This window comes from Pseudorasbora parva, chromosome 9 (genome assembly GCF_024679245.1).
Source record: "Pseudorasbora parva isolate DD20220531a chromosome 9, ASM2467924v1, whole genome shotgun sequence".
Classification (NCBI taxonomy): Eukaryota; Metazoa; Chordata; class Actinopteri; order Cypriniformes; family Gobionidae; genus Pseudorasbora; species Pseudorasbora parva.
Genome location: NC_090180.1, coordinates 49,102,953 through 49,125,516, shown reverse-complemented (window position 1 = coordinate 49,125,516; position 22,564 = coordinate 49,102,953). Strand labels below are relative to the sequence as shown.

The following is a 22,564-nucleotide window of genomic DNA, read 5'->3' as shown; positions in this document are numbered from 1 at the left end:
GAGTTAGGGGGAGTGGCTACTGCAGCAGGCTGAGAGTTAGGGGAGTGGCTACTGTAGCAGACTGAGAGTTAGGGGGAGTGGCTACTGCAGCAGGCTGAGAGTTAGGGGAGTGGCTACTGTAGCTGGCTGAGAGTTAGGGGAGTGGCTACTGTAGCAGACTGAGAGTTAGGGGAGTGGCTACTGTAGCAGACTGAGAGTTAGGGGAGTGGCTACTGCAGCAGGCTGAGAGTTAGGGGAGTGGCTACTGTAGCAGACTGAGAGTTAGGGGGAGTGGCTACTGCAGCAGGCTGAGAGTTAGGGGAGTGGCTACTGTAGCTGGCTGAGAGTTAGGGGAGTGGCTACTGTAGCAGACTGAGAGTTAGGGGAGTGGCTACTGTAGCTGGCTGAGAGTTAGGGGAGTGGCTACTGTAGCTGGCTGAGAGTTAGGGGAGTGGCTACTGTAGCAGACTGAGAGTTAGGGGAGTGGCTACTGTAACAGGCTGAGAGTTAGGGGGAGTGGCTACTGTAGCAGACTGAGAGTTAGGGGGAGTGGCTACTGCAGCAGGCTGAGAGTTAGGGGAGTGGCTACTGTAGCTGGCTGAGAGTTAGGGGAGTGGCTACTGTAGCAGACTGAGAGTTAAGGGAGTGGCTACTGTAGCAGACTGAGAGTTAGGGGAGTGGCTACTGTAACAGGCTGAGAATTAGGGGGAGTGGCTACTGTAGCAGACTGAGAGTTAGGGGGAGTGGCTACTGCAGCAGGCTGAGAGTTAGGGGAGTGGCTACTGTAGCTGGCTGAGAGTTAGGGGAGTGGCTACTGTAGCAGACTGAGAGTTAGGGGAGTGGCTACTGTAGCAGACTGAGAGTTAGGGGAGTGGCTACTGTAGCAGGCTGAGAGTTAGGGGAGTGGCTACTGTAGCAGGCTGAGAGTTAGGGGAGTGGCTACTGTAGCAGGCTGAGAGTTAGGGGGAGTGGCTACTACAGCAGGCTGAGAGTTAGGGGAGTGGCTACTGTAGCTGGCTGAGAGTTAGGGGAGTGGCTACTGTAGCAGACTGAGAGTTAGGGGAGTGGCTACTGTAGCAGACTGAGAGTTAGGGGAGTGGCTACTGTAGCAGACTGAGAGTTAGGGGAGTGGCTACTGTAGCAGACTGAGAGTTAGGGGAGTGGCTACTGTAGCAGACTGAGAGTTAGGGGAGTGGCTACTGTAGCAGACTGAGAGTTAGGGGAGTGGCTACTGTAGCGGGCTGAGAGTTAGGGGAGTGGCTACTGTAGCAGACTGAGAGTTAGGGGAGTGGCTACTGTAGCGGGCTGAGAGTTAGGGGAGTGGCTACTGTAGCAGACTGAGAGTTAGGGGAGTGGCTACTGTAGCAGACTGAGAGTTAGGGGAGTGGCTACTGTAGCAGACTGAAAGTTAGGGGAGTGGCTACTGTAGCAGACTGAGAGTTAGGGGAGTGGCTACTGTTGCAGACTGAGAGTTAGGGGAGTGGCTACTGTAGCAGACTGAGAGTTAGGGGAGTGGCTACTGTAGCAGACTGAGAGTTAGGGAAGTGGCTACTGTAGCAGACTGAGAGTTAGGGGAGTGGCTACTGTAGCAGGCTGAGAGTTAGGGGAGTGGCTACTGTAGCAGGCTGAGAGTTAGGGGAGTGGCTACTGTAGCAGACTGAGAGTTAGGGGAGTGGCTACTGTAGCAGGCTGAGAGTTAGGGGAGTGGCTACTGTAGCAGACTGAGAGTTAGGGGAGTGGCTACTGTAGCAGACTGAGAGTTAGGGGAGTGGCTACTGTAGCAGACTGAGAGTTAGGGAAGTGGCTACTGTAGCAGACTGAGAGTTAGGGGAGTGGCTACTGTAGCAGACTGAAAGTTAGGGGAGTGGCTACTGTAGCAGACTGAGAGTTAGGGGAGTGGCTACTGTAGCAGACTGAGAGTTAGGGGAGTGGCTACTGTAGCAGACTGAGAGTTAGGGGAGTGGCTACTGTAGCAGACTGAGAGTTAGGGAAGTGGCTACTGTAGCAGACTGAGAGTTAGGGGAGTGGCTACTGTAGCAGACTGAGAGTTAGGGGAGTGGCTACTGTAGCAGACTGAGAGTTAGGGGAGTGGCTACTGCAGCAGGCTGAGAGTTAGGGGAGTGGCTACTGTAGCAGACTGAGAGTTAGGGGAGTGGCTACTGTAGCAGGCTGAGAGTTAGGGGAGTGGCTACTGTAGCAGACTGAGAGTTAGGGGAGTGGCTACTGTAGCAGACTGAGAGTTAGGGGAGTGGCTACTGTAGCAGGCTGAGAGTTAGGGGAGTGGCTACTGTAGCAGGCTGAGAGTTAGGGGAGTGGCTACTGTAGCAGGCTGAGAGTTAGGGGGAGTGGCTACTGCAGCAGGCTGAGAGTTAGGGGAGTGGCTACTGTAGCTGGCTGAGAGTTAGGGGAGTGGCTACTGTAGCAGACTGAGAGTTAGGGGAGTGGCTACTGTAGCAGACTGAGAGTTAGGGGAGTGGCTACTGTAGCAGACTGAGAGTTAGGGGAGTGGCTACTGTAGCAGACTGAGAGTTAGGGGAGTGGCTACTGTAGCAGACTGAGAGTTAGGGGAGTGGCTACTGTAGCAGACTGAGAGTTAGGGAAGTGGCTACTGTAGCAGACTGAGAGTTAGGGGAGTGGCTACTGTAGCAGACTGAGAGTTAGGGGAGTGGCTACTGTAGCGGGCTGAGAGTTAGGGGAGTGGCTACTGTAGCAGACTGAGAGTTAGGGGAGTGGCTACTGTAGCGGGCTGAGAGTTAGGGGAGTGGCTACTGTAGCAGACTGAGAGTTAGGGGAGTGGCTACTGTAGCAGACTGAGAGTTAGGGGAGTGGCTACTGTAGCAGACTGAGAGTTAGGGGAGTGGCTACTGCAGCAGGCTGAGAGTTAGGGGAGTGGCTACTGTAGCAGACTGAGAGTTAGGGGAGTGGCTACTGTAGCAGGCTGAGAGTTAGGGGAGTGGCTACTGTAGCAGACTGAGAGTTAGGGGAGTGGCTACTGTAGCAGACTGAGAGTTAGGGGAGTGGCTACTGTAGCAGACTGAGAGTTAGGGGAGTGGCTACTGTAGCAGACTGAGAGTTAGGGGAGTGGCTACTGTAACAGACTGAGAGTTAGGGGAGTGGCTACTGTAGCAGGCTGAGAGTTAGGGGAGTGGCTACTGCAGCAGGCTGAGAGTTAGGAGGGGAGTGGCTACTGTAACAGACTGAGAGTTAGGGGAGCGGCTACTGTAACAGACTGAGAGTTAGGGGAGTGGCTACTGTAGCAGGCTGAGAGTTAGGGGAGTGGCTACTGCAGCAGGCTGAGAGTTAGGAGGGGAGTGGCTACTGTAGCAGACTGAGAGTTAGGGGAGTGGCTACTGTAACAGACTGAGAGTTAGGGGAGTGGCTACTGTAGCAGGCTGAGAGTTAGGGGAGTGGCTACTGCAGCAGGCTGAGAGTTAGGAGGGGAGTGGCTACTGCAGCAGGCTGAGAGTTAGGGGAGTGGCTACTGTAGCAGGCTGAGAGTTAGGGGAGTGGCTACTGCAGCAGGCTGAGAGTTAGGAGGGGAGTGGCTACTGTAACAGACTGAGAGTTAGGGGAGCGGCTGCTGTAGCAGACTGAGAGTTAGGGGAGCGGCTACTGTAACAGACTGAGAGTTAGGGGAGTGGCTACTGTAGCAGGCTGAGAGTTAGGGGAGTGGCTACTGCAGCAGGCTGAGAGTTAGGAGGGGAGTGGCTACTGCAGCAGGCTGAGAGTTAGGGGAGTGGCTACTGTAACAGACTGAGAGTTAGGGGAGTGGCTACTGTAGCAGGCTGAGAGTTAGGGGAGTGGCTACTGCAGCAGGCTGAGAGTTAGGAGGGGAGTGGCTACTGCAGCAGGCTGAGAGTTAGGGGAGTGGCTACTGTAACAGAAACAATATACTTTACCTTTATGTTTTAGGTGTAGTTGAAATTTTTGTTTTATTTTAGTCAATGAAAACGCAAATTTTAGCCATACTCTGTAATGATTAAGATGATAATCACAATTATTTCACTCAAAATGATCTTGATTCTAATTGTAGTTTATACTTGTTGTATACTGTCTAATATTTTTCTGCTCTTTCTGTTAAAGAAAATATAGAGAGATTTTGGTAAAGTTTCTATTTTTAAAAGTACATTTTAGTCTTTTTTATCAACAATATTGCATGTTCAGTATTGCATGTCAGTGTTTTTATGTCAGTGTCGTCTAATCACCTCGTTTTTTGCCATGGAAAAACAAAAATTAGTTAACAAATGAACACTATATATCCAAAGCATTCTGGGACTGAAGAAGGCAGAATAATGTGTCAGGAGCTGACACACACGAGGTGTTGCGACACTCACATGTGTGATTCTCACACACACACACACACACACACACACACACGACTGAGCAACTGGCGTGATGGTTTTTAGGTCATCTCCATGACGACCACTGTGACCTTTGCCCCCGCAGGTATGATGAGTCACCCGCCCATCCCCAGCTCTGATCTGCTTGAACACACGGAGCGCCTGAAGGCCAACGACAACCTGCATCTGTCGCAGGAGTACGAGGTGAGAAGCGCAGAGAGACAAGTGAGATAGGATGACCTTCAGCACCTGTCTCACTGCGCTGTTCTTCAGCTGGTGCTTTAGCAGAGAGACAGGTGAGAGATAGGATGACCTTCAGCACCTGTCTCCCTGTGCTGTTCTTCAGCTGGTGCTTTATTACAGTTTTTCCATTGGTTTGGCTCATTTCTTGAAACAAAAATTACATTCTCATAACAACATGGACTAATCTCCAAACCAATTGGCAATTGTTCACAACAGAATAGCATTTCTCATTCATTTCATTAAATTATAAATGTCTAAGTACACGTGTTAATGTCTCTGTCCCTCTTTGCATATGACTTAATACAAGTAGCCTACATTTAGCACAATTTCCAGGTGAATAGTTCTTGTTGAGCTAAACTAATTGTTTGATTCTCAGTCTAATGGTCGTTCACCCCAAAACTTATCAGCGTCATTTAATTTTATTAGTCATCATATGCACAATAGTCCATTCAATTGTCAAAATTTGTCAAGAACATAATACTATGAATACCATATATGAATCCCTTGGAACATTTGATAAATGTATTACAGCAATTGACAGTCAGGTGAAACTAGAACTTGACTAATGAACGAGGAGTTTTACACATCTCAGATGACCAATCAAACAGTATTTTTAGTTACCTGACAGGTGCTGTTAGGTAATTTATCAAGATGGAATTTACCATGATGTAATTTCCTTGCAATTTCTTAAAAAGGCAAAAGGTAAGTTCACCTGTCTTCAACAAAAATGGAAGGCAACGTCACAGTAAGAGGAACAGTGAGGATGAGAGGGGGAGCCTGTGGAGAAAGAGGGCAGAGAGGAGAAGAGGGGTAGAGAGGGGAAGGGGTTGAGAGGGGTATATAAGGAATGAGAGGGGAAGGGGTTGAGAGGGGTATAGAAGGGATGAGAGGGGAAGGGGTTTAGAGGGGTATAGAAGAGATGAGAGGGGAAGGGGTTGAGAGGGGTATAGAAGGGATGAGAGGGGAAGGGGTTGAGAGGGGTATATAAGGAATGAGAGGGGAAGGGGTTGAGAGGGGTATAGAAGGGATGAGAGGGGAAGGGGTTGAGAGGGGTATATAAGGAATGAGAGGGGAAGGGGTTGAGAGGGGTATAGAAGGGATGAGAGGGGAAGGGGTTGAGAGGGGTATAGAAGAGATGAGAGGGGAAGGGGTTGAGAGGGGTATAGAAGGGATGAGAGGGGAAGGGGTTTAGAGGGGTATAGAAGGGATGAGAGGGGAAGGGTTTGAGAGGGGTATAGAAGGGATGAGAGGGGTAGAGAGGGGAAGGGGTTGAGAAGGGTATAGAAAAGATAATAGGTGAAGGGGTTGAGAGGGGTATTGAAGGGATGAGAGGGGAAGGGGTTGAGAAGGGTATAGAAAAGATAATAGGTGGAGGGGTTGAGAGGGGTATTGAAGGGATGAGAGGGGAAGGGGTTGAGAGGGGTAAAGAAGAGATGAGAGGGGGAGGGGTTGAGAGAGGTATAGAAGGGATGAGAGGGGAAGGGGTTGAGAGGGGTATAGAAGGGATGAGAGGGGAAGGGGTTGAGAGGGGTATAGAAGGGATGAGAGGGGAAGGGTTTGAGAGGGGTATAGAAGGGATGAGAGGGGAAGGGGTTGAGAGGGGTATAGAAGGGATGAGAGGGGTAGGGGTTGAGAGGGGTAGAGAGGGGAAGGGGTTGAGAAGGGTATAGAAGAGATGAGAGGGGAAGGGGGTGAGAGGGTAGAGAGGGTAAGGGGTTGAGAAGGGTATAGAAAAGATAATAGGTGAAGGGGTTGAGAGGGGTTGAGAGGGGTATTGAAGGGATGAGAGGGGAAGGGGTTGAGAAGGGTATAGAAAAGATAATAGGTGAAGGGGTTGAGAGGGGTTGAGAGGGGTATTGAAGGGATGAGAGGGGAAGGGGTTGAGAGGGGTAAAGAAGAGATGAGAGGGGAAGGGGTTGAGAGAGGTATAGAAGGGATGAGAGGGGAAGGGGTTGAGAGGGGTATAGAAGGGATGAGAGGGGAAGGGTTTGAGAGGGGTATAGAAGGGATGAGAGGGGGAGGGGTTGAGAGGGGTATAGAAGGGATGAGAGGGGAAGGGGTTGAGAGGGGTATAGAAGGGATGAGAGGGGAAGGGGTTGAGAGGGGTATAGAAGGGATGAGAGGGGTAGGGGTTGAGAGGGGTATAGAAGGGATGAGAGGGGAAGGGGTTTAGAGGGGTAGAGAGGGGTATAGAAGGGATGAGAGGGGTAGGGGTTGAGAGGGGTATAGAAGGGATGAGAGGGGAATGGGTTTAGAGGGCTAGAGAGGGGTATAGAAGGGATGAGAGGGGAAGGGGTTTAGAGGGGTAGAGAGGGGAATGGGTTGAGAAGGGTATAGAAGAGATGAGAGGGGAAGGGGGTGAGAGGGGTATAGAAGGGATGAGAGGGGAAGGGTTTGAGAGGGGTATAGAAGGGATGAGAGGGGAAGGGTTTGAGAGGGGTATAGAAGGGATGGGAGGGGAAGGGGTTGAGAGGGGTATAGAAGGGATGAGAGGGGAAGGGGTTGAGAGGGGTATAGAAGGGATGAGAGGGGTAGGGGTTGAGAGGGGTATAGAAGGGATGAGAGGGGAAGGGGTTTAGAGGGGTAGAGAGGGGAAGGGGTTGAGAAGGGTATAGAAGAGATGAGAGGGGAAGGGGGTGAGAGGGTAGAGAGGGTAAGGGGTTGAGAAGGGTATAGAAAAGATAATAGGTGAAGGGGTTGAGAGGGGTTGAGAGGGGTATTGAAGGGATGAGAGGGGAAGGGGTTGAGAAGGGTATAGAAAAGATAATAGGTGAAGGGGTTGAGAGGGGTTGAGAGGGGTATTGAAGGGATGAGAGGGGAAGGGGTTGAGAGGGGTAAAGAAGAGATGAGAGGGGAAGGGGTTGAGAGAGGTATAGAAGGGATGAGAGGGGAAGGGGTTGAGAGGGGTATAGAAGGGATGAGAGGGGAAGGGTTTGAGAGGGGTATAGAAGGGATGAGAGGGGAGGGGTTGAGAGGGGTATAGAAGGGATGAGAGGGGAAGGGGTTGAGAGGGGTATAGAAGGGATGAGAGGGGAAGGGGTTGAGAGGGGTATAGAAGGGATGAGAGGGGTAGGGGTTGAGAGGGGTATAGAAGGGATGAGAGGGGAAGGGGTTTAGAGGGGTAGAGAGGGGAAGGGGTTGAGAAGGGTATAGAAGAGATGAGAGGGGAAGGGGGTGAGAGGGTAGAGAGGGTAAGGGGTTGAGAAGGGTATAGAAAAGATAATAGGTGAAAGGGTTGAGAGGGGTTGAGAGGGGTATAGAAGAGATGAGAGGGGAAGGGGGTGAGAGGGTAGAGAGGGTAAGGGGTTGAGAAGGGTATAGAAAAGATAATAGGTGAAGGGGTTGAGTGGGGTGGAGAGGGGTATAGAAGAGATAAGAGGGGAAGGGGTTGAGAGGGGTATATAAGGGATGAGAGGGGAAGGGGTTGAGAGGGGTATAGAAGAGATGAGAGGGGAAGGGGTTGAGAAGGGTATAGAAGGGATGAGAGGGGAAGGGGTTGAGAGGGGTATATAAGGGATGAGAGGGGACGGGGTTGAGAGGGGTATAGAAGGGATGAGAGGGGAAGGGGTTGAGAAGGGTATAGAAGGGATGAGAGGGGAAGGGGTTGAGAGGGGTATATAAGGGATGAGAGGGTAAGGGGTTGAGAGGGGTATAGAAGAGATGAGAGGGGAAGGGGTTGAGAAGGGTATAGAAGGGATGAGAGGGGAAGGGGTTGAGAGGGGTATATAAGGGATGAGAGGGGAAGGGGTTGAGAGGGGTATAGAAGGGATGAGAGGGGAAGGGGTTGAGAAGGGTATAGAAGGGATGAGAGGGGAAGGGGTTGAGAGGGGTATAGAAGGGATGAGAGGGGAAGGGGTTGAGAGGGGTATAGAAGGGATGAGAGGGGAAGGGGTTGAGAGGGGTATAGAAGGGATGAGAGGGGAAGGGGTTGAGAGGGGTATAGAAGGGATGAGAGGGGAAGGGGTTGAGAGGGGTATATAAGGGATGAGAGGGGAAGGGGTTGAGAGGGGTATAGAAGGGATGAGAGGGGAAGGGGTTGAGAAGGGTATAGAAGGGATGAGAGGGGAAGGGGTTGAGAGGGGTATATAAGGGATGAGAGGGGAAGGGGTTGAGAGGGGTATAGAAGAGATGAGAGGGGAAGGGGTTGAGAGGGGTAGAGAGGGGAAGGGGTTGAGAAGGGTATAGAAGAGATAAGAGGTGAAGGGGTTGATAGGGGTGGAGAGGGGTATAGAAGAGATGAGAGGGGAAGGGGTTGAGAGAGGTATAGAAGGGATGAGAGGGGAAGGGGTTGAGAGGGGTATAGAAAAGATGAGAGGGGAAGGGGTTGAGAGGGGTAGAGAGGGGTATAGAAGGGATGAGAGGGGAAGGAGTTGAGAGGGGTATAGAAGGGATGAGAGGGGAAGTGGTTGAGAGGGGTATAGAAGGGATGAGAGGGGAAGGGGTAAAGATGGGTATAGAAGGGATGAGAGGGAAAGGGGTTGAGAGGGGTATAGAAGGGATGAGAGGGGAAGGTGTTGAGAGGGGTAGAGAGGGGTATAGAAGAGATGAGAGGGGAAGGGGTTGAGAGGGGTAGAGAGGGGGTGAGAGGGGAAGGGGTAGAGAAGGGTATAGAAGAGATGAGAGGGGAAGGGGTTGAGAGGGGTATAGAAGAGATGAGAGGGGAAGGGTTAGATTGTATGAACCATGCGTGTGCGCCACATGGTGTCAAAATTAGGTTTTGTTAAATTACTGTAAAATTTTGAAATAAGTGTTTTGTGTGTGTGTGTGTGTGTGTGTGTGTGTGGATGTGTGCAGTGTTTTTACAAAACAAGCCTTATTTTTAAAGTTGTGTTACTGTAAGCAAAGCTGTAATCCTTATTTTAAAGAAAATACAATAAGAAAAAGGGTCAAAGATCTGCAATTAGTGCCTCCCATGATAATCTATCTAATACTGTGGGTTTTACTGTAACATTTCAGTAAGCCTATTCATTTATGATTTTCCCCCTCCCCCTTCTGTCAAGTACCCCATGCAGTACCTTTGAATAGGGGTACATGTACCCCAGGTTTAGAACCACTGGAGTAGTGGCCAGTAGTATATTGAACTTGCATATAATTTTCATTGTTTTTTGTTTGTGGTTATATTGTAGCTTATTATGCTGTATACCTTTTCTTTTTACACTGATATATGTAAGTACAATACAAATGTACAAGTGTGTGAATACAAATGGTTACAATTTCCTTGGCAGTACAAGTGCAATGTGTGATGTCAAACCTTGGAGGCTACTCTTACCCTAAAATCCTATTTCTTTTTTTTTTCACTTTTACACACAATTGTATTCTGTTAGCTACATAAAAAAACAGTACAGTAACTATTGTCAAGGAATGACTGGGCTAAGACTGAAAGGTGGACATGAGGGATGTTTCAATGGTCCTCTGTCATAGTGACAAAACATCTAAACATTTTGACTTGCAGTGCTTACACAATGCCAAAGGGATGAAGTATTTTGGGGGCACTGAGTGTTTAAATGAGAAGGAAATTTAGTTTTGGCATATGAGTGAACTGTTGTAGGAGAGGTATGAGATTTTGCAGGTGAACCAGGGTGTTGTGCAGAATCATCCATGTTATTTTGGCAAAAGCACCAAAAGTGTTGAGAACGTCCGGTCTGTTTCAAAAAACGAGCCAAAGCAATTGAGAAGGATCTTTGCCATTTTGGTGGTGCTGACTATTTATATGGGAAAGGAATTGAGTTCTGAAGCATGAGTGAACAGTTTTGGGAGAGATATTAGCTTTTGCAAGTGAGCTATAGTGTTGTGCTGAACTGTTAGACTGTTTTGCCAAATGATCTTACAATTTTGAGAATGTAATTTCAGTTTCAAGAAATGAGCCAAACCAATGGAGAAAAACTGTAATCATGGCTGTGTGCTGTGGTGTAGGTGAGGATAGGGAGGTGTTAAGTTAATGCTGTCAGAAGTGTTTGCTGTGAGTTCTCTGACTGCTCTCTTGTGCTAGAAACTGCAAAAGAACAAATCAGACATTAAACAAACAACGGAAGGATGGGTGGATGGATGGATGGATAGATGGATGGATGGGGGATGGATGGATGGATGGATGGATGGATGCATGGATGGATGGATGGATGGATGGATGGATGGATGGATGGATGGATGGATGGATGGATGGATGGACGGACAGACAGACAGACAGACAGTCAGATAGATGGATGGATGGATGATGGATGGATGGATGGATGGATGGATGGATGGATGGATGGATGGATGGATGGACGGACGGACGGACGGACGGACGGACAGACAGACAGACAGACAGACAGACAGACAGTCGGATGGATGGATGGATGGATGGATGGATGGATGGATGGATGGATGGATGGATGGATGGATGGATGGATGGATGGACAGACGAACAGTCGGATAGATAGATAGATAGATAGATAGATAGATAGATAGATAGATAGATAGATAGATAGATAGATAGATAGATAGATAGATAGATAGATAGATAGATGGGTGGATGGGTGGATGGATAGATAAACAAACTCTCCCTCTCTCCCTCTCTCTCTCTCTCTCTCTCTCTCTCTCTCTCTCTCTCTCAGTCGATTGATCCTGGTCAGCAGTTCACATGGGAACACTCAAACCTGGAGGTGAACAAGCCGAAGAACCGCTATGCTAACGTGATTGCGTACGACCACACGCGTGTAATCCTGGCACCGGCAGACGGTACGAGCTCTCAGTCTGGGTTAGCTCGGCTCTTCTACAGGTGGACTAATGGAAGATTAATCTCACACAATTCCCCTTCTCTCCGCTAGGCATTATGGGTAGTGACTACATCAACGCAAACTACATCGATGGCTACAGGAAGCAGAACGCGTATATCGCCACCCAGGGGCCGCTGCCGGAGACCTTCGGGGACTTCTGGAGGATGGTGTGGGAGCAGAGGGCCGCTTCAGTTGTCATGATGACCAAACTAGAGGAGAAGTCACGGGTGAGACACACACACACACACACACTCAAGTAAAGTCCTGACATAGTCATAACAATTAACAAGCCATAAGTTAATGTTAGTGTATGGTTAGTTAATAATGAATTAATCATGATGTGCCCCCTCAGGTAAAGTCATGACATAGTCACTTTAATAAGCCATGAGTTGATTTTAGTGTATAGTTATTTAACCATGAGTTAGTTATAGCGTACCCCCTCAAGTAAATCCATGACACAATGATGCACTAACAATTCATTATTTACAAAATGAATAAACATATACAATAAGAATCCTTTTACCTTTACATCCCTGGTACAAAAAACAAAACTATACAAAGTATTTGTAGGCTAGTTCTTTTATTTGTATTTATATAATTAAACATATATGGACTTAAAAGAAAGCCCAAACATACCTGTAAAGACACACACAAGGCAAGTTTACATGTAAAGCAAAGTGCATCCACCGGCTAATGCTAATTGAAGCATATACATTTAAAGAATACTTAAGTACTTCTGAAAAAAAAAATACTTCTATACTTTTACTTAAGTAAAAATCTTTACAACTTTCTTATATATAACTTGAGTAATATTTGATTACTCAAGTTATGAAGTTTTGTACTTTGTCGACCTCTGACACACACACACACACACTGAATGTCATGCTTTCCTTTCGTTTAGATCAAGTGTGATCAGTACTGGCCCACCCGCGGCTCAGACACATATGGGGCGGTTCAGGTCACTCTTCTGGACACGATGGAGCTGGCCACGTTCTGTGTGCGAACCTTCTCTCTGCATAAGGTGAGCCTTGCTGATGTTTCTGGATAAGGTGAGCATGCTTATGTTACTACGGTCTGAGAGACAGGCTGGAACTGACCCTGGTGTGTTTATCCATCAGAACGGCTCCAACGAGCGGAGAGAGGTCCGGCAGTTCCAGTTCACGGCCTGGCCTGACCACGGCGTTCCCGAATATCCCACTCCATTCCTGGCCTTCCTCCGCAGGGTCAAAGCCTGCAACCCGCCAGACGCCGGCCCCGTAATCGTCCACTGCAGGTCAGTGAAGGCTTCGATCCGTGTGTATGAGTGTGTGTGTGTGATGGGTAGGTTTAGGGGCAGGGGCAGTGTAGGGGGACAGAATGTACAGTTTGTATGGTATAAAAACCATTACGCCTATGGAAAGTCCCCACAATTCACAAAAAAACTAACGTCTGTGTGTGTGTGTGTCTCAGCGCTGGTGTGGGCCGCACTGGCTGCTTCATTGTGATCGACGCCATGCTGGAGCGAATCCGCCACGAGCGTACAGTAGATGTGTATGGACACGTGACCCTGATGCGCTCGCAGAGGAACTACATGGTGCAGACGGAGGACCAGTACGGCTTCATCCACGAGGCCCTTCTGGAGGCTGTTTCCTGCGGGAACACGGAGGTGGCGGCGCGGAGTCTCTACTCCTACATCCAGACACTCTCGCAGGTGGAGGCGGGAGAGCACGTCAGCGGGATGGAGCTAGAGTTCAAGGTACGGGAGTCTGTGCAATAGTGTTAACAAAAGCAAATGTGACAAAAATAAGATTGTATCCGTGGCATTTTAGCTTGTGTTCTGAACTCGTCTTTTATCATGACTCATTTCTCAAGGGATTTCTCATGGGATTAGTGTCTTTCAGCATTGCAAGGACAAATCTGCACCAGCTGAGCTATCGGTCATGAGTACTTGAATAAAGTCATGAGTACTTGAGTAAAGTCATGAGTACATGAGTACTTGAGTAAAGTCTGAGTAAAGTCATGAGTACTTGGGTAAAGTCATGAGTACTTGAGTAAAGTCATGAGTACTTGAGTAAAGTCATGAGTACTTGAGTAAAGTCTGAGTAAAGTCATGAGTGCTTGAGTAAAGTCATGAGTAAAGTCATGAGTACTTGAGTAAAGTCATGAGTACTTGAGTAAAGTCATGAGTAAAGTCATGAGTAAAGTCATGAGTAAAGTCATGAGTAAAGTCATGAGTAAAGTCATGAGTACTTGAGTAAAGTCATGAGTACTTGAGTAAAGTCATGAGTAAAGTCATGAGTACTTGAATAAAGTCATAAGTACTTGAATAAAGTCATGAGTACTTGAGTAAAGTCATGAGTACTTGAGTAAAGTCTGAGTAAAGTCATGAGTACTCGAGTAAAGTCATGAGTACTTGAGTAAAGTCATGAGTACTTGAGTAAAGTCATGAGTACTTGAGTAAAGTCTGAGTAAAGTCATGAGTGCTTGAGTAAAGTCATGAGTAAAGTCATGAGTACTTGAGTAAAGTCATGAGTAAAGTCATGAGTACTTGAATAAAGTCATAGGTACTTGAGTAAAGTCATGAGTACTTGAATAAAGTTATGAGTACTTGAGTAAAGTCATGAGTACTTGAGTAAAGTCATGAGTACAGTCATGAGTACTCGAGTAAAGTTATGAGTACTTAAGTAAAGTCATGAGTATTCAAGTAAAGTCATGAGTACGCCCCAAAAATTGATACTCGAGTAAAGTACAGATCCCTTAAAATTGTACTCAAGTACTGTACTCTGTTACTGTCCAGCTCTGTCCTTCAGAATTCATTCTGATGCGTGTGTTTGTTTCCTTCAGCGTCTGGCCAACACTAAAGCACACACCTCCAGGTTCGTCAGCGCCAATCTGCCCTGCAACAAGTTCAAGAATCGGCTGGTGAACATCATGCCGTATGAAACCACACGGGTGTGTCTCCAGCCAATCAGAGGCCTGGAAGGGTCCGACTACATCAACGCCAGCTTTATCGACGGATACAGGTAGACTTCATCTGTAGAAATGACCATCATCATTCCCTGCTGGACTCCAGCTCCAGATCTGACTGGCTGGTGTGGGTGTGTGTGTGTGTGTGTGTGTGTGTGTGTGTGTATGTGTGTGTGTGTGTGTGTCTGTGTGTGTGTGTGTGTGTGTCTCAGGCAGCAGAAGGCGTATATCGCGACGCAGGGGCCACTAGCGGAGACCACAGAGGACTTCTGGAGGATGCTGTGGGAACACAATTCCACCATCGTGGTGATGCTGACCAAACTGCGTGAGATGGGACGGGTGAGCTTGTTTAGCTCATTTAGTCTTACTCAAATTATTACATAACACTTTATTTTAATGGTCCCTTTAACACATTCTGTTGACTATAAGTACTGTTACACCAACAACTCTCATTAGAGTGTTATTGGTATTGTATTAGTAGACTGGAAGGGTTAGAATAAGTTGGCATATAGTCAGTAGAATATCTGTTGGGGAACATCAGAATTAAGTTCTACCAAACAGTGAATAACAGATTATATTACATTTTATTCTTGTATTTTTTTATCAACAATATGACAGGTTGATATAGTCATAGTCATAATGATGTAGTCTAGTCTTATGGGAAAAAGCTGGTTAAGGAAGATTTTCCACCCTAGTTTCCGCTGAGTAAATGAGCAGCTGCTGTAACGTGTGTGTGTTGGTGTGTGTCGACAGGAGAAGTGTCATCAGTACTGGCCGGCGGAGCGTTCGGCTCGCTATCAGTACTTCGTAGTGGATCCCATGGCAGAATACAACATGCCACAGTACATCCTGAGAGAGTTCAAAGTCACCGACGCCAGGGTGAGTGCAGGCCAGCATTTATCGCGGTACTATCTGATCTCACATTCAGATGATGGTATGAAGCCCCAGAGCATCACAGCACACCCCAGCAACTGTCCTGGAGCACCCTACCATTGTCATAGAAACACATGAGATGCATTAATCCTTAGAAAGAGCAACTACATAACTTTTTCCTAGCAGCAGCTTAGCAACACCCTACCAACCACCCAGTAAAACCTAGCAACACCCTAGTAACCCCCCAGTACAAACTACAACACCCTTGCAACTACTTATAACATTATAGTAAATGCATTGCAATGCCATAGCAAACACCTGAGCTACCACATAGCAGCACCCTAGCAACAACCCAAAACACCATACCAACCACCCAGAACACAAACGCTAACTTACTGCCAGGTTAGCATTTGTTGATACATCTGGGTTTATCAAAGCGACTCATCCAAAGTGACTTAAAAATGAGGAGAATAATAGAAGCAATCAAACCAACACATAGCAACACCCTAGCAACAACCCACAACACCCTACCATCCACCCAGAACACCCTAGTAACTGCTCTGGATCACCGTAGCAATGCCCAAGAAACACATGAGATGCATGAATCATGAATAGCAACCACATAACTATGTGATAGCAACCCCCCAGTACAACTTAGCAACACGCTAGCAACAACCCAGTGCAACCACCCAAAACACCTCAGTAACCACCTAGCAATAACATAGCAAACACCTTAGCTACCACATAGCAACACCCTAGCAACAACCCACAACACCCTACCAACCACCCAGAACACCCTAGCGATGGCCTAGAAACACATGAGACGCATGAATCCTCATCAGGATCTGTTTCTCACAGCTGGAGATGTTCAGACTCGTCAGACTCGTTGTCTTTTTCCCCATAGGATGGACAGTCCAGAACCGTCAGACAGTTCCAGTTCACCGATTGGCCAGAACAAGGTGTTCCAAAGTCAGGGGAGGGTTTCATTGATTTCATTGGACAGGTGCATAAAACCAAGGAGCAGTTTGGTCAGGATGGACCAATCACAGTCCACTGCAGGTGATGATGATACTCAATACACAGCTATCATGACCACATAGTAATGCCCCAACAATCCCTTAGAACTAGTAACCACCCAGAACACCCTAGCAACACCCTAGCAACAACACTGTCATTTAAATGTATGTGTGTCACTGTAAACACACAAACTCTCTCTCTCTCTCTCTCTCTCTCTCTCTCTCTCTCTCTCTGTGTGTGTGTGTGTGTGTGTGTGTGTGTGTGTGTGTGTGTGTGTGTGTGTGTGTGTGTGTGTGTGTGTGTGTGTGTGTGTGTGTGTGTGTGTGTGTCTCAGTGCGGGCGTCGGACGCACAGGTGTGTTCATCACTCTCAGTATCGTTCTCGAGCGGATGCGTTATGAGGGCGCCGTCGACATCTTCCAGACCGTCAAAATGCTGCGCACGCAACGGCCGGCGATGGTGCAAACTGAGGTACGGTGAACACACAACCAAACCCTCGCACACCTATGAGTGAACACACACCCCAACCCTCACACACCTGAGAGTGAACACACACCCCAACCCTCACACACCTGTGAGTGAACACACACCCCAACCCTCACACACCTGAGAGTGAAAACACACCCCAACCCTCACACACCTGAAAGTGAACACACAACCAAACCCTCGCACACCTGTGAGTGAACACACACCCCAACCCTCACACACCTGAGAGTGAAAACACACCCCAACCCTCACACACCTGAAAGTGAACACACAACCAAACCCTCGCACACCTGTGAGTGAACACACACCCCAACCCTCACACACCTGAAAGTGAACACACACCCCAACCCTCACACACCTGTGAGTGTACACACACCCCAACCCTCACACACCTGAAAGTGAACACACACCCCAACCCTCACACACCTGTGAGTGAACACACACCCCAACCCTCACACACCTGAGAGTGAACACACACCCCAACCCTCACCCACCTGAAAGTGAACACACACCCCAACCCTCACACACCTGTGAGTGAACACACACCCCAACCCTCACACACCTGAGAGTGAACACACACCCCAACCCTCACCCACCTGAAAGTGAACACACACCCCAACCCTCACACACCTGAGAGTGAACACACACCCCAACCCTCACCCACCTGAAAGTGAACACACACCCCAACCCTCACACATATCAGAGCGGAATATTGAAAGTTTCAAAATGGTTTTGATCAGCTCTGTCTGTCTGTCCACAGGATGAGTATCAGTTCTGCTATCAGGCCGGTCTGGAATATCTTGGGAGTTTTGATCACTATGCAACATAAGAGAAGAAGAAGAAGAGCCAACATGTCAACAACACCTTCCCCTCAGAACCCCAGCAACCCTCGCAGAGGAGCTCCATCTACAGCCGTGGCGGAGCTAACTATTACCTCAGTGTTCAGTTATTGATATTAATGTTGTGGTCGGCTTTTAGAAATATTAAACTGTGGATGAAGATCTTCTTCATAACAAGAGGAAAATATTACATGTACAAAGTCTATTTAAAGCAAAACAAAAACAACAACAACAAAACGAAACTATGAAATCAAAGCCTGGATTATTGCTGCACCCTTCAGTGGGAGTTTCTTCAAACTGTATTTGCCAACGTCAGACGTGAGTCAGTGTGAAGGATGGGAAGTCTCCGGATTTCTGCCGGATCTCAGCCGGATCTCTGCCGGATTTCAGCCAGATTTCTGCCTGATCTCAGTCGGATTTCTGCCGGATCTCAGCCGGATCTCAGCCAGAACATCTCCGGATCTCAGCCGTCTGTGCCTAGCGGAGCGAGATCTGGAGCTCCGGACGGACTCCACTCTGTGAATACTGTGTGTCCGTGCGTCTCCACTGGACTATAAGCTGCTTACGCCGTGTTTGGGAGGCCGAGGAGGAGTTTCATGCTTGAATCTCGTATCCGTGTCATGTTCTTTTGCTCCTTTCAGCTGTTGCGTAATGTACCGCGCCTAGTCTTTATGGTGAGACGGTTATCCCAGAATCCCAGCAGTCATTCACTGCAAAAAAGTGCTTTTCTTACCTAGTATTTTTGTCTTGTTTCTAGTCAAAATATCTAAAGATTCTTACGTTAAGAAACATTTACTAGACAAGTACAAATCATTGTCTTGTTTTGGGAAAGAATAACTCAAAATGAAGAGAGTTTTTTCTTAAAATAAGATAAATAATCTGCCAATGGGGTGAGAAAAATAATCTTGTTTTCTTTTTAAGATTATTTTGCTTATTTTAAGAAAAAAACTCTTCATTTTGAGTTATTCTTTCCCAAAACTTGTCTAGTAAATACTTCTTGTTTAAAGAATTTTCAGATGTTTTGACTAGAAACGAGACAAAAATACTAAATAAGACGAGCATTTCTTGCAGTCATTTTCCGATCGGAAACTCTTCCTGTCATGTTTAGTTTAGCCGAGGCGTGATGTCTAGGAAACGAGCCGGTTCGAGACGTGACGTGAGCCTTATCGTTGTTGTCAAATATTTAACCGACCTGATTTTTTTATTTCGATTTGTTGATATTATGCTTGAATTTTTAAGGATCTATTTATTTACATGACTTTTTATGGCGATATGATTTGTGAGCTGTGCTGTAGTTGGCTGTACATGGCTCAGGTGTACAGTGTTGTGCTTCGTAACCCTCTCAGATATTTTGATATTTCCTGTGCTCTGATTGTTCTCGAGGAAGCCGGCGGCCCGCGGAGCCCCAACCTCACACACACACACACGCACACACACACTCCTTTACAGACGAGTTCTGGGACGTTACACACCTTCCTCATCAGCATTACTGGCATCATCAGTCAGACGAAGAGCGGGTTTGAAGAGCCTCAGATCAGCCTCAACCGAACTCAAACCAGCAGGAATACCATGGCAACACGACTGACTGAAATGTGGTGGATGGCCATTTACTGACAGCATGTGAGCTTTAAGGCGTGGTCACATTTACAGATATTCAAATGCAAAATGGAGTCATTTCAGTGGGAACACATGAGATTTTCCCACGTACTCTCTACAAAAAGCTGGGTTAAAACAACCCAAGTTGGGTTGAAAATGGACAAACCCAGTAAATGGTTTTAGCCCAGCAGTTGGGTTAAATGTTTTCCCAACCTTCTGGGTATTTTATTTAACTCAAATATTGTTTAACAATTACTGTATTGCTTGCTTAAAATTAACTCAAACTGAATAAGTTTAATGAATAAAAATTAAACAAATTATTTTTTTTTAATTGCTTATTAATAAATGTTCACCTTTTGACTATTATTATTGCCGCAGGGTTAAAATAATCCAATCGCTTGGTTAAAACGACCTAACCGCTGGTCAGAACGACCCATTCGCTAGGTTAAAATGATACAATCGCTGGTTAAAACGACCAAATTGCTGGTCAAAACGTTCCAACCATTGGTTAAAATTACCCAGCCGCTGGTTAAAACAACCCAACTGCTGGTTATAAAGAACCAACCGCTGGTTAAAACGACCCAATTACTGGTTAAAACGATCCAAACACTGATTAAAACAACCCAACCACTGGTTAAACGACCCAATTGCTGGTTAAAACGACTCAACCGCTGGTTAAAACAACCCAACCGCTGGTTAAAACAACCCAATTGCTGGTTAAAACGACCCAATGGCTGGTTAAAATGACCAAACTGCTGGTTAAACATCACAACCGCTGGTTAAACAACCCAACCATTGGTAAAATCGACCCAATTGCTGGTTAAACGACCCAACCACTGGTTAAAACAACCCAATTGCTGGTTAAAACAACCCAACCGCTGGTTAAAACAACCCAGCCGCTGGTTAATACAACCCAATTGCTAGTTAAAACGACCCAACTGCTGGTTAAAACAACCTAACTGCTGGTTAAAACGACCCAACCACTGGTAAAAACAACTCAATTGCTGGTTAAAATGACCCAACTGCTGATTAAAACAACCCAATTGCTGGTTAAAAAGACCCAAACACTTGAGTTGTTTTTAACCCAGCATCAGAGAGTGTACACATTTGACAAATTGTTCAAGTTGGTCGCATGGATTTGCAAATATTGCTAATGCACAAAACTGCTGCAATTACACAGCAAACTGATGATCTTCCTCAGTAATTTCTGTCTTGTTTTTCAGTACAAACATTCTTTAATCAAGATGAAGTGAGTTTGTGCTTAAAACTAGAACTCATATCTGCCAATGGAGTCAGAAAGATAATCTAAGCTCAGAGAAAACAGGATGATAGTTCTGACTGCATTAGTTCTTGTTTTAACACAAACTCACATTATTTGTGTTAATATCTGCAGTCGTTTCTCTTCTCCAGTAAATGTGTCCTGGTGTTTTTAGAGTTTGTGCAGTGAAAGATTTCAGATTTCGCAGTGGATTTGAGTAAGTACATTAATACACTATTGGCAAATAAATAATATTTTCCACACCACAGTTTGCTAAAGTGACCACACACCTGCTGAGATGATCATTATAAAGCGATCGGCCAGTGATGCGGTCAGTCATGTGGATCTAATCTCAAAATGGCCGCCCATCCGCGGCTCAGGGTCGTGTCCACAGCTCAACACTCAGAGACGCGGATCTGCATCAGCACAGAGTTCCTCTCTTCGTGAAGTCAAAGCACACACACACACACACACACACACACCGAGACACCACCGTCTCCTACTCATATTCGCACTTATTAAATGTTTGGTAGCCGAAAGCACACAATAACCCGAGAGCTGATGACGCTTCTCTTTCTCTGCTTACTTCAGATCATATGTGTAGATATGTCAACTTTGTATTAAAACAGAACGATGGATATACTGACCTGAAGTGTGTGTGTCGTCTGTTATTCCCTTTTCCTTTTCATACATCAGTGGATTAAGATGTGATGGATTCTGACTGTTGAGGGAGCACTATCTAGGTCACATTTTCACTACTAGATGGTGCTACTACACACACTCACACTCACACACACACACACACACACAAACTCACACACACAGACACACTCATACACATGTTATTGATGTCTATTGTTTATATAAAGCTGATTATAATAACTACAGTGTAAAAAGGTTTAATAATTGCTCAGTTCTACAGCGTCTCAGGAGAACCATTTGAAGTGTCAGATATTAGTATCGAGTGCTGGGGTCTGAAGATGAGTTTGTTCTGAAGTCCAGATGAGCCTCAGGTCGGATCATAGGAAGGCTTGGGAAAGAAGAGAGAACATTCAGAGCAAATGCGGGACACAGATAATGAACATCCAGAGCATATATCACACACGAGTGTGTGTCCGTGTTCAATCGCAGCACCGATCTCACATTCTCAGCCTAAAGCTGCTGCTGCCAGTTCTGTCCCAGGAGACCAGCTTTCAGACAAATAAACCAGACTGAACCGGTTTCAGACTGAAATCTTCAGATCTTCAAGAATTCCTGTCGAGAACAAGATAAAAACAGACACAGTGTGAAAGTTCATGATGTCAATCATACGAACATATGATGAATATGATGTCAACTAAACGGACCAGAAGAAAAGGGTCAGTCTGGACTCTAGGCTTCTGAGCCCAAAGGGTCAGTCTGGACTCTAGGCTTCTGAGCCCAAAGGGTCAGTCTGGACTCTAGGCTTCTGAGCCCAAAGGGTCAGTCTGGACTCTAGGCTTCTGAACCCAAAGGGTCAGTCTGGACTCTAGGCTTCTGAACCCAAAGGGTCAGTCTGGACTCTAGGCTTCTGAACCCAAAGGGTCAGTCTGGACTCTAGGCTTCTGAGCCCAAAGGGTCAGTCTGGACTCTAGGCTTCTGAGCCCAAAGGGTCAGTCTGGACTCTAGGCTTCTGAACCCAAAGGGCCAGTCTGGACTCTAGGCTTCTGAACCCAAAGGGTCAGTCTGGACTCTACGCTTCTGAACCCAAAGGGTCAGTCTGGACTCTAGGCTTCTGAACCCAAAGGGCCAGTCTGGACTCTAGGCCTCTAAACCCAAAGGGTCAGTCTGGACTCTAGGCTTCTGAACCCAAAGGGTCAGTCTGGACTCTAGGCTTCTGAGCCCAAAGGGTCAGTCTAGACTCTAGGCTTCTGAACCCAAAGGGTCAGTCTGGACTCTACGCTTCTGAGCCCAAAGGGTCAGTCTGGACTCTAGGCTTCTGAACCCAAAGGGCCAGTCTGGACTCTAGGCTTCTGAGCCCAAAGGGCCAGTCTGGACTCTAGGCTTCTGAGCCCAAAGGGCCCAGTCTGGACTCTAGGTTTCTGAACCCAAAGGGCCAGTCTGGACTCTAGGCTTCTGAACCCAAAGGGCCAGTCTGGACTCTAGGCTTCTGAGCCCAAAGGGCCCAGTCTGGACTCTAGGTTTCTGAACCCAAAGGGCCAGTCTGGACTCTAGGCTTCTGAACCCAAAGGGCCAGTCTGGACTCTAGGCTTCT

General features: G+C 47.0%; 1 protein-coding gene across 11 annotated transcripts in view; it reads left to right on the top strand.

Annotated features, from left to right (window-relative positions):
- ptprsb (protein tyrosine phosphatase receptor type Sb) overlaps positions 1-20,977 on the top strand; it is a 113,542-nt gene extending 92,565 nt beyond the window's left edge. For all 11 annotated transcript variants that reach the window (XM_067452951.1, XM_067452953.1, XM_067452947.1 and 8 more), the window contains 12 exons: positions 4,426-4,523; positions 11,156-11,279; positions 11,369-11,544; positions 12,219-12,338; positions 12,436-12,590; positions 12,767-13,052; positions 14,141-14,319; positions 14,476-14,602; positions 15,017-15,142; positions 16,041-16,195; positions 16,488-16,623; positions 17,399-20,977. In XM_067452951.1, the coding sequence (XP_067309052.1) occupies positions 4,426-4,523; positions 11,156-11,279; positions 11,369-11,544; positions 12,219-12,338; positions 12,436-12,590; positions 12,767-13,052; positions 14,141-14,319; positions 14,476-14,602; positions 15,017-15,142; positions 16,041-16,195; positions 16,488-16,623; positions 17,399-17,467 (1,751 nt within the window). In that variant the 3' untranslated portion in view covers positions 17,468-20,977. The remainder of the gene's footprint in view (positions 1-4,425; positions 4,524-11,155; positions 11,280-11,368; positions 11,545-12,218; positions 12,339-12,435; positions 12,591-12,766; positions 13,053-14,140; positions 14,320-14,475; positions 14,603-15,016; positions 15,143-16,040; positions 16,196-16,487; positions 16,624-17,398) is intronic.
- The last annotated feature ends 1,587 nt before the right edge of the window (positions 20,978-22,564 follow it).